The following is a 12,500-nucleotide window of genomic DNA, read 5'->3' as shown; positions in this document are numbered from 1 at the left end:
ACCCAGAAAACCCTCAAGGAGCTTGACATGTTGGTTTTCCTAAAACAGTTCAACAAAAGGTAGCTTATAGACAGTTAAGACATACATACATGCACTCTAGAAAAAGGGAAACAAGAAAAGAACAATTTAATGAGGAGGGGAAATTAAGAATGGAGAAAGAAAGACAAGGAAATGGAATCAGGTAAAAAACAAGTCGTCTTTTTTATTTTATTCTGTCGTACAGTATATAGACTCAGACTTAGACTTCTCTTTATTAATCCTTTTGGGATGACTACCGCAAGGAAATAGAAATTTCCGGCATCTGTTTTAGCAAGAAAAGAAAAATGACAGTATAAAGACAACAAAATAGCAGTAATAATAATAATATAATCACAATAAGAACATTTGTCAATAAAAACACATAAAAAGACGTAAACTATCAGTCATATCATATGTAACACTTATGTCTTTTTACGTGTGATAAACAAATATAATTAATCAATTTATACACATACTGACACAGAAAATTATTTAGTGACAAAATAATCTCATCTCAAACATCCACTCGTTAGCTTTTTTGTTGTGGAGCTTCTGGGGATGTAGGACCCAAGGGCAAAACGGCAGACACGCAAGTAAGCTCAGGGATTTATTATGATGAAATCCAACAAACAAAAGGTGTCCTGGAACAGCAGGTAAAGTACACAAATAGGAACAGGCAGAATCCAAAACAAGAACAGGCAAAACATCAGGAACCAACACAGGGTCAACGACACACAGACACTCCAGACAAAACACAACGATCTGACACGGGGGGGGGCACAAAGACTAAATACAGAAGGTAACGAGGAAACACGAGGCTGGGAGACAGGTGGAAAACATCAGACAATCCCAAGAGCAGGACAAACCAAAAGACAGGACGTAAAACAAGACAAGGCAAGACAGAAAACCAGACTGTCAAATTAAAACAGGAAACGGAGCAAAATACAAAACCGAAAAACATACTACAAAAATAAGACAAAACACCAAAACCATAAAAATTGTTTGTATCAAACAACCATATTGCTGCCCAGGGTTAAGGAAACCAATGTTTGAACCAGATGGCATGTGAACCGTGATGTCTGTTCATGTTCAAAGTTAGATACTGTACACTCAATTTCCTTGCAGTGCTTCTGCAGTATTAGCCTGACACAGGCTGTTCTAATGAACCATTTGTACACACAGCTAGACAGAGTAATTCAATGGAAGATGTATGTATTCCATATGTATTACTGTATGCACCACGTTGAGTGCCAGCCTAGAAATCTAGCCGCACCCTAGTGGCAGAACATGTCATTTGCAGCCAGAGTCAGTCTAGCTACTCTCTGTTGGCTTGTGAGCTGGAAAAGCCAAATTCTCGTCAAGCCAATCACATTGTGTATAGGGTCGGTGGGCGGGCTTAACATAAGGACTTCACACTGCTCTGTACGCGGCTCAAAGCAACCTTTTCTCCGCTAAACTTAACGATTGAGTTGGTTGCTGTAATTTTGTAGGATGTCATGTGTATTGTTGCATGTTTTCATACAACATCAAACAAACCCTTTCCTGAGTTTCTGCAGGTTTTACCATTTCAAATTTGAAGTGCTCATATTATGCTCATTTCCAAATTCATATTGATATTTTGAGATTAGATCAGAATAGGTTGCAATAGGGATAGGGACATTGGGCTTTTTCACTTTTTTAACCTATAGCATGCACAAAAAAAGATATGTAACACATTAAAGCCAATCAGCATAATATAAACACTTTAAGACTTTTTAAGACCATTATGAATGAAATTCAGGACATATATCGCAAAATAAAAGTACAACGATCTTGCAACGTAAATACATGTTTTCAAATTGAATAAAAGAGACAGAAAAATAACAATCTGTATATACACAGCAAATTTTATTTGGACAACACGGATTAAAAAAAAAAAAAACATGTCAATGAGCATTAGAGGTGGCGTTGCATGGACATAGGGAAATTAAGACCTATTTAAAATTATTCAAGACCTAGAATACAATACTCAAAAAAACTTGATTTTGAGATTTTAGACTTTGTAAGACCCAGCAGAAACCCTGTTAATGACAGTGAGTTACGAGAATGACCTGCTCCTCCCTGCTGTGTCCTTTCCTGCTCACTTCACGAGGAAATCATACGCCAGGGTCGGACTCACATCAGCCGCCCTGGAGCTGGTGGACTCTCAGTGCCTTCCCCGGGTGGATGTTTGTTGACAACACACTGGAAGGGAACAAAGCTCTGGCATCAGTGCTTTTTGTTCAGTTTAGAAAGCTGCACTGGCTCCGGAAGAAAAGAAAATTGGCCGGTGGATCCAGTTGTCATTTGACTCTGAACACACTGCTGTGCCACATCTCTTCAGCTGTAACAATTTCAAACTTTACTGTACAATTAATCGTCACAAAAATAAAAGTGATTAACATTATAACTGTCTCTTTAAGTCAAATTTAAAAATATGTATTTATGTATTACTTTTTCAAACACATAAAGTTTTAAATGAATGCCATCTTTGGGTTAATTAATGTAATTCAATTTATACTGTTTATTGATCCCCAATGGGGAAATTACAATATTTTACAATAACAATATATCACTGATACTCACAATATATCATACATTATATCACTGTTAGGTGGCCCAGATTATGCACCACAAAGATACACATTCATAAAACATTGCATGTTTTGGTTATGAACATAAAATCAACAATTAACCATCAACGTCAGCTAATGTTAGCAATAGTTGTGGATAGACCAAAAACAAAAATGGTGACAATGTAAAAATTTGCGATTAGACAATTGGGTAACACTTTACTTGAAGGTATCTACATAAGAGTGACATGGCACTGTCATGAACACATGACACAGTCATGACATATGGACCCTAACCATAACCATAACTTGTCATGACAAAACCAAATGACCCGAACTAAAAAAAGCATTATGTCATAAACGTTTATGACTTGCTTATGTGTTATGTTAATGGCACGTTCATGACAGTGTCATGTCACTTGTATGTAGATACCTTTAAGTAAAGTGTAACCGACAATTGTATGTAACCATTGGGCCTCTGCACAAAGAAGAATGTCAGTATTTGAATATTTTGTTTCCTAAATTCAGCGTCAACTCGGTTGTGCGCTGTCGCAGTAGGGCTACGTGGAACTGATATTTTGTCAATAAAAGAATTGAAGTTATCTGCAGTTTTCACAAATGCATGTAATTTGTTTAATTGCTTTTCTGATGTCTCAGGAAACAACTCATTTCCATTCGAGTGAACTTGGCTGGTTTGCTGTAGTTTGATCCCGTGGTCTGTTTCTCCTTCTCCGCCTGTCTTGGTTAATCCTGCTCAGGTTTCTTTTTTTTCTCCCCCTCCCTCCGAGCCCCACCTGTCCGTCATGGAAAAACGTCTCTCTGCTCTCGTTCTCTTTCATTTTGTGTCACTTCCTCTCTCTCTCTTGAGGAACATTCAGAAGAAATTGTTCTCTTAACCACCCACTCTCCTCCTCTTCATCGCTCACTGCTGTTGCCTCTGTTTCTCTAATAGGAAAAACACCTACATATCCCTATTCTCAAATTAACTCTGTGGTGTCTTTCTCCCTCCATTCCTCTATGTGTATCTGTTGTCCCACTCTTCTTCCCCTCATCTTTTCTCCATCTCCATCCTTCCTGCTTTTCTTCCATAGATCATGTTTCCTCCTGTCCTTCGTTCTTTGCTTTCTATTTTTGCCACCCTCATTCTATTCAGTGCGTCCTTTCCTTGTTACCTTTCCATTTGCAACACTCTGTCTCCCGTTTTCTGCTTCCTTTCATTCCCACCTGTTTCACATGCCCTCTCCTTAATTTTTCTCCTTCCTCTTTTTCATTTTCTCTCCCTCTTCTTTTCATCATCTCCATCACCTTTCTGTTGTCTGCCACTGTTTGCCACTGTTCTTTGCTTCTTGTTCTTCCTGTCCTCTTACCTCTCTTTTGCCTTCTATTTTCATTTTACACACCGCTCCCTCCCTCTTCCTTTGCTGCTTTTCCCCCTTAAACCTATCCCCCCCTCTCTTTTGACCCTCCATCCCTCTCTCTCCCCCCTCTGGTGGTGACATCAGTCTGATGTCAGTCTCTCATCTCCAATCATTGTGCCAATTAGTCGACGCTCAGCACATTAAAACTGCTCACCGACGGCACTCTTGATATCTCCCTTGATGCCGTGTGATGTCGCACACACACACACACACACACACACACACACACACACACACACACCATACATACACAAACACACACACACACACACATTCCCACATTAGAGGCAAACATACTCACAGACAAGAATAAAGTGCCTGGGGCTGTAAGTAAGAGAAGTAAGAGCAAGAGTGATCGGGGACTTAGGGATGAGAAACGATAGAAGGAGGGGGAATAAAAGTCTAAAAAGGGTCGATGGGAGATTAAATAAGATATAATACTGGAGGGAAAGATGGAGGCCGGCAGGGCAAAACAGAAATAGTACGAGAGGAGAGAGATATGCCAACTTTGTGGCAACAGTTCGGGAAAGGCCTTTTCCTGTTCTATGACAAAGCCATGTCCATAAAGGAACACTTTCCCCAGTTTGGTGTGGGATAAGTTGCGTGCATAGAACCCTGACTTCAACCCCACCCTACACCTTCGGGGTGAACTGGAATAATGGCTGAGAGCCGGGCCTTATCACCCAAAACAACTGGGAACAAATCCCTGCAGACAGATTCCAGGTTCAACTGTATCGTCATACTTTCAGGCATGGGCGTAATTTACAGGGGGGATGACGGCAGTTACCACCCCCAATAATCCAAACTGGCCAGTGAATCCCGCCCCAGAAACCTATTGTTGCAGCTTGTTGCAGAAAAATTCCCCAGAATATGAGAAATGAGAAAATATGCCAAAAAATGTCCATTTTGTTCAAAAGTGGATATCTCATATCTCCCCCACGCCCACTGTTAAACAACCCAACATTACACCTATGCTTTCAGCATTATACCTAGGCACCTCCATCAGTCTGCACTTGTCTTGTAGCAACCCCTCAGGATTGCAGGCAAAGAAAGTAAAGGAACAAAAATGAGAAAAATTAGCGTGAGAGGGTCACGGATGAAAAAAAGGGATGAGAAGAATAAAGCATTAGTGTAGAAAGATTGGTTGAAGGGGAAAAGAGGGGAGTAAGTAGATTCAAATGGGAGGGATAGAAAGAAGAAAGATAGGTTGTCTTACCCTGTCAGAACAAACAGACATAGTTGCATGGACCGACTTCTTAAGAGACGGATTGATGAGGCGGAAAGATACTGAAGTGCAAAGGCAAGGGCTGAGAAGAGTAGAGTGGTGAAAATGTTTGTTAGAGGTGAAAGGCAGAGAAGGAGGAAGAAGGTGAGGAGAAATGGCAGAAAACAAAAGGAAACAGTGGTACGCACAGTAAAACAGCCCCCCCATGACAAGAAAAAAGGCTCAGGGGTTGCACACAATACTCTGACTCTCTCTCTCACCCCCTTTCTTCTCTAACCCCCCCCCCCCCAGAACACACACACCCACACCCCACCCACACACCACAACACACACACACACACGCAATGAGAGCGATTTAACTGACTGCCAGACAATGTTCATTAAGATGCACTCAGCGGACAGCAGAATCCCTAAATGCAAAGGGGGGGTTCTATCTCTGTGTGTGCATGTGTGTGTGTGTACGAGCCGTTAAACTGAAGTCGTTGAGAAACAATGAGGTAGAGGTGTAAGACAGATTGCAAGAAAGAATGTGAAAGAGTTGTGGACCAAATAACATGAAGTCAGACAGAAAACACACATGGTTGGAAATCCTGCCCGTCAGTCAGAACACTGACCCAACCAACTGGTTGATGGTAAGAAAGTGCAAGAGAGGCAGGAGAGCAGAGAAGATGGAGAGATAGATGGAGAGAGACAGAAGAGAGAGAGAGAGAGAGAGAGAGAGAGAGAGAGAGATCTCACCCACACAGCAGCTGCATCTCCTATACACACTCAGTATTCCTGTCAGGCTCGACAAAGTTAACTACTACACACACACACTCACGCACACACACACACACTCACGCACACACACACACACACACACACACAAACACACACACACACACACACACTCTGTGTCTCTAGTGTCTCCACCGTAAACAACTCCCCTTCTCTCGTCTCCCAGCCTCTCTGGATACAGGCAGGCCAATAAATTGGCCTTACATTTATTAACTTTGCTTCATGCAGCCTCCTGAGGTTTACTCCATTAGCATGAGCGAAGACGAGGCAGCGGTTCTATTCACAGGGACTGTGAATCCAGAGAAGCCATGCCTCTAAATGGGCCCTAAATAGGCACGACAGGGCCAATTTCTAGAACTGATCTAATTCCCATGCTGGCTATTTGTGGGATATACACCACACTTCTGATTGCACACTCTGCCTTAATAATAGCCACGTCAAAGAAGTTGAAATTTGATTTATTACTGCTGAAGCCTTATGTAATATTTCATCCCAATTCATTTTTCATTACATATACATGTTCATAGAAGCAAACTGTTAGATGCGGTGGTTAAATAGCATTCCTGTACAGTGTCTACATAGGTATAACATTTGTAAATTATTTAAATCAGTTATCAACAAGGGCACATGAATGATTTTAGACAAGTTACTGTGAAACATTTTTAAGAAAACTTTCAACTAAATTGTTTATCAGTGACATGAGTGTGTTAAAATGCATTAATTCTACATTTTACGTTACATAGGCCAATGACAAAATAAAGCTGTAGTAGAAGCAGGAGTGTTTAGTCTTGTGGCAAGAGCCAGCTCAGAGGCTTACACCATCCATCATCCCTAATATCCATCTTCCCTGCTCTTTAATTTCATAAGACAGCTCCTAGCACACACACACACACACACACACACACGTAATAATATCAAACATTTGGGATATGAATACTAAATTGCCCGTCTCTGCTCGCCTTTACATTCTGGATTTTACAAAATAAAAACACAATGTTAAAAAAATAATAGCAGGTGAAATATGTCATTTTATAAAAAACTGAAATTCACTTTCACGTTTTCACATAATGCAGCCAGAATCACGGAATATATCTGTCCCTCAGTTTGCCATCTTTCTCCATCATATTATGACAGTGTGACACCTGCAGGAGATCAGTTCTGAGCATTGCAAGAAAATTTTCTGCCTACCTGCATGTGTCTCTATATAAATACAGGGTGTGTGTGTGTGTTTGTGTGTGTGTGTGTGTGTGTGTGTGTGTGTTTGTGTGTGTGTGTGTGTGCGTGCGTGCGTGTGTCAGCAGCCATTTACAAGAAGTGATGTTGCATTTTCAACACCTGAATACACAAAATGTTGGTGTGTGTGTATGTATGTATGTGTCTATATATATATTCAAAAGAAAGTATTTTCCGCACATTCAACAACATACACCCTCAGCATTGTGTCACAGCTAGTGAACCTGACCCCATCACACCTTTTCCACTCATACAGTTTTGAAAAGCAGTGGCTCGTTTGAAAGGACCCTTCTGTAAACCTGGGTAAACACCACCTCATTTGAAACCTTGTCAATTACTACCGAACAGTCACCGCTGCCATCACTGTGGAAGTCTGAAGTGTCTATATAGATATAATGACTTGCATGTAGTATATTACATAATAACATTCCTGTGGTGACCTTATGAACAAAGACCAAAAACCAAATGCTTGGGGTATCTGCTGTTTGACCATGTAAAGACTTTCAAGACCAGCTTATGTCACCATCTACCTGTAACCTAAGACTAAGACTGTTTTCATGTTAGATTGTATGAATGTAGGATGCATGTATGATGCATGTATGTATTGCATGTATGATTGATAGAACTTAATGCATTCTCAAAAACGGTTTTCTATGATTTTGTTCGGAAACTTGAAGGAGATTCACGGTCGATTTTAACATGTAGGGCAAGTTTTAAACTTGTTTTTAGCCTGTAAACATGTTCAAAATGTCATTAAAAGAGCCTACCCATGTGCAGGGATTCCTTCCGAGGGAACCCAGTGAATCTGACTGCTGGAGATGTGACAGAAAGACGTAAAAGTTGTGGGTTGGCACTTTTAATGACATTTTGAACATGTTCAGAGGCTAAAAACACGTTTATAACTTGCCCTGTTTAGGCCTGTTGGGTGCTGACACTAGCAGGAGGCTAACACGGTGTAGACAGCACCGATTGGTTTCATTTGTCTCACTACTGACAGCACTATGAAATAAAAATAAAAAAACAGTCTGAGTTTGAATCGACCGTAATTCTCCTTTAAAGCACAACAATTTGTACAATAGCCTATGAAGTACAGCCAGTCGCAGCTGGTCACATGATGACCGGTGCCACAACAGGTACATTTAACGCTCTCTACAGTTTAACATAGCCGAGAAAAGGTGACCATCATGTGGTGATGACAGTTAAGTTACGGCACCAAAACGCCTAGTTAAGATTACACAAAAAGATTGGCACTCAACAATACATTCCCAGGTATGATACTCAGCGTTCACACATATTAAACAAACTGGACATTGGGGTCAAAAGTACTTGATAGCAGGCCCGGGTCCCTGACGGACCTTTTTACCATTTGTGTTGCCTTTTTTTTTTATAACTCGATTTGGCTGTTAAAGGCCGTAAAGACTTTAAACTTTATGTCAGACCTATGCAGGATTGCTAACTTCTCCATTACCAGTTAAAACATCCCGTTGTTCATAAGCTCCATATTGCTTATTGATTCTAGTAACTTCTCAGAAAAATAAAGTTCTACTCCTATTTCTGCCACTTCATCTACATCTGAAACACTTCAACTCCTAAAACAGGTTCTTTTGTTTCCAGGTTTCAGATACAAAAAGATTATTAATATGACCTTAAACAACCGAGTTTGGAGGAAAATAAATGTACTTCAGCGAGATTTTGCTCAAATGCTAAAGTGACAGTTATTATCTTTGATGAAGACAAATGGGCCAACATGTGAAGGAGGCCAATCTATGTGTGACAAGTGGGTTAGATGCGTGCACACTTTCTGCTGACAGCACATCATGAATGGAAGAGAAGAGGAAAAGACAGGAGCAGTGAAGGAAGAAAAAGAGCTGGAATAAAGAAAAGCACACGCTTTCTCAGGCGGTGACAGCCCGTCACAAAGAGAATGGCGGGCGTGGTGGAACCACGGGAACGTAAAGTGTCGGCAGCAGATAAAAAAGGAGGGCACTGGAAACACATTTAGGCCAACTCTGGGATGGATGGAAGTTTGGAGAGATGTTATCTTGATAAGATTGGTGATGAAATCACTTGTTTACATATATATATTTTTTGAAAGTGCCACTCTTCTACTCTTTAAGGTTTTCATTCTTTATTGATTACAAAATCGTCTGATTTTAATAATGAGTATGTGTGTGTCCATGCCTCAATTGTGTGTGTGACAGTTGTGTAAGAAGTTGGGATGATGAATAGAATCAGTGCTGAATACACTAGCTTATTGATCGGATATTATTACTGTTTCAAAAGTGCCTTTTGAGTCTTATCAAGTCTGTGTATTGCAAAATAGGACAAATGAAGAAACTAATAACATGTTCCCATGCTCTCAGTGACCGTCATTGAAAACTAATTACGGCATGGTGTGTGTGAGAGTAATGTGTGTGTATGCTCTATAACTTTAAACCACATATCACTGGGTTTAGCGTATTTTGCCTCATTAACTACAAATTGTTTACACTTTATATTGTTGCTGATCATTTTCTGAACCATCATGTATGATTCTTGATTGATTTCCTGGATTTAACCCAACTATAGACCCAATCGCAACGTTTGTGTACAAGAACTTCCAGGTAGAAAACTCCTGCGTCCCGTACATACTTTTTGATGGCGGTAAGCCAACAGGGACCAGGAACAACTGGATTTGCACTTCTAAAATGCGTGTTTGATGCTTTCATATATTAACACTTGCACTAAGATTAGGTTGGAGACGTAATTTACCTGTTGGGCCACAGACTGAAGGAAGTGACACCACCAAAACTAGCAGTCATTCAGAGATGTTGGTATTCCTAAAGCTAGATTTGGTTCATCAAAGATGTTACCAAAGCATTATAGGACAGAAAATAAGCACCGCAGGAACGTGAGACAGGTCGGCCCTCTGTTTGTTTTCATAAAAAAGGTCTCAGACTGATTTATCAATTATCAACACAGCTGGCTATACATGATATGAAACGTCCCACTCAGAAACTACACTCTTGCAACAACTATTTAAGAATTGAACATGCGATTCTTCTCGGGAGATTTGTCTTCAGTTGACCGTAACAGTCTGTCGTTCTTTGTCTTCTCTCCACAGGAAACCAAAATCAACTGTGTCCGCCTGGCTAACAAAGGTATGAGCACCCTTCCATTGATACTCAGCCTGCACCCACAGTATGCTACCGCTTCCAAGTCTAATTTAACTTTTAACTTCTTAGTGAAGTTCATTCTGAAGAATAGCATGATTACATGATCCCAGAGAATACTTTAACAGTGTTAAAGTTATGTTAGATGAGATAAACACACACACACCGACACACACATATGTGAATATGTAACCTATAGGCCAGGCAACCCCACATCCTAACCATGTTATCCTGCATGATTTTGCTGCATAGCATCCTCTCTCTCTCCATCACTTCTCTCCTAATCTTTCTCTTTTATTGCCCTTTTCGGTCTCACATTCTCCCTCTTTTCCATCTAGCCTGTTCTCTCATACCACATCCATGTTGCTCATCAGTGTACATAGTGAAACCTCAGCGCCATTGCATACTGATGGACCGCCTTCATTAAACCCGATGGATGGAGGCTAAAGCGTTAGCCCCAGAATGCATTTCATCGTATTCTGTTTTGCTTTCCCTGTGTGTTCCATCTTTATTTGCTGCTCAGCTCCAGCAAATACACCCATCTGTGTGCCAGGCAATGTGCTTCTAAAGCTTTTCAGCTTACTATTGATTTTCCTCACCTGGTACCTTTTTTTTCTTCCATTTTATTTTTTTGTTGCATCTGCATCATACACTGATTTGACTTTCCCACACCTCTTTTCTCTGTTTTCTGTCTCTCTCGCCCTCATGTTATCGTCTCGTCTATATCAAGCTTTCATTGCTCGTTTGTGCACATTTTTTCTGTATCATGATCTTGCTCAATCCATTTCCAGGCTGTGTTTTTTGGTGTGGAAAGTACTGTGGGTGGAGGTCTACAGTGTGTAGACTCTGCTCTCTGTATGTCTGCATGCGTGTGTGCTTGGAAAAAGACACGCTTTTAACTTTGTGGCTGTCTTTCATATGACCAAATGCTAACTATTTTTTCAATATGTAGAATGATCTACTTGAAATGTACTGTTTGGCAGTCTTTTGAGGCAATGCAGACAGCTAATTTTGCAAATGCCAATGACTTATTTATTTGCAATACCTGCTATCCACTCACTACAGCAGCTGGTTTCTCTGATAAATGCCACTGTCTGGTTTAGTGTGTTCTAGTCAGTGAAATCAGCTGGTGGACGTTTTGGTTAGAATAATAAAAAAACCTACAGGGTAGTAACTTAGAGAAGAATTGAGGTTTAGTTTTATAGCAGAAGCATCTGTCAGAGGCTGAGAATCTGATTAAAGTAACACGTAATGGACAGAGCCAAATAATCATGTTTGGCCGGGTCATGGAAGCTTTCAAGAGGAGGGAGAAAATGTACAACTTGTAGCTAGGGCTGCTTACTTATTAAAAAAAAATCGTTATAATAATTACTTTTGAAATCACGATTATTTAACTTGATTACTCATTGACTTTTGGAGGACGCAGCATTTATTGAACTTAGAAAAGAGCAGTGAAACAAATCAGTGAAGACACCTTGAACTATAAAATTTCCCTTTCATAGTTTTCCTGAACTTTTATGAATCCTTTTCAGAACACAAGGCAAACAACAGTTTACTTGCAAAATGTAATGGGCAAAATAATCATATTTGTGACTGTTAGGAGCCAATATCGCAATCAGCATTTCATTAATTGCACAGCTCTACAATTAGCCTTGCTACTAACTAAAAAAAATCTGCACATTTGGTCTATGGCGCGTACGATGTGCAAGGTAGCCTTTAGCCCTACGAGCCTATAGCTATTGGCCTGTCTTTTGACCCAGTGAGACGCATGTTATGTGTTTCCATTGGTTTAAACCAATGCCAATGCTAGGTGTCCATTGGTTTTGGTCTTAAAGTCCTTGTTAACATTTTTCTAAGTTTTAAGTTAGTACATACTATATGTGGATAGCAACATAGCTTCACCTTGATGCTGCCTCGCCAGGGCCCTGTCCTGCATCCGGTGCAGCGCGGAGCAAAGCCCAATGCAAGTGTCTTTTCGTGGCCATCCAGCGCCCACGTAGTTTAAATAATAAATGCACCTGCGGCCATCTGTGTCCCCATGGGCGTGCTGGTCTTACAGGAAGGTGTGTTCAGGTGCATTATGGGC

The 12,500-nt window shown here is 40.5% G+C and overlaps 1 protein-coding gene and 1 long non-coding RNA gene across 16 annotated transcripts in view; one reads left to right on the top strand and one right to left on the bottom strand.

The window, feature by feature from the left end:
- ptprt (protein tyrosine phosphatase receptor type T) overlaps positions 1-12,500 on the top strand; it is a 385,704-nt gene that overhangs the window by 221,092 nt on the left and 152,112 nt on the right. For all 15 annotated transcript variants that reach the window (XR_004331615.1, XM_032513298.1, XM_032513297.1 and 12 more), the window contains one exon: positions 10,366-10,402. Coding sequence is in view for 14 of the 15 variants with exons in the window: in XM_032513298.1 (XP_032369189.1) it covers positions 10,366-10,402 (37 nt within the window). In the remaining variant the exon portion in view is untranslated. The remainder of the gene's footprint in view (positions 1-10,365; positions 10,403-12,500) is intronic.
- The window catches only part of LOC116687717 (uncharacterized), a 113,842-nt gene that overhangs the window by 47,082 nt on the left and 54,260 nt on the right, over positions 1-12,500 (bottom strand). The gene's annotated exons all lie outside the window — the stretch shown is intronic.

Source organism: Etheostoma spectabile, chromosome 4, assembly GCF_008692095.1.
Source record: "Etheostoma spectabile isolate EspeVRDwgs_2016 chromosome 4, UIUC_Espe_1.0, whole genome shotgun sequence".
NCBI classification, from domain to species: Eukaryota; Metazoa; Chordata; class Actinopteri; order Perciformes; family Percidae; genus Etheostoma; species Etheostoma spectabile.
The sequence above is the reverse complement of the archived record's forward strand: the minus strand, read 5'-3'. Positions and strand labels throughout refer to the sequence as shown.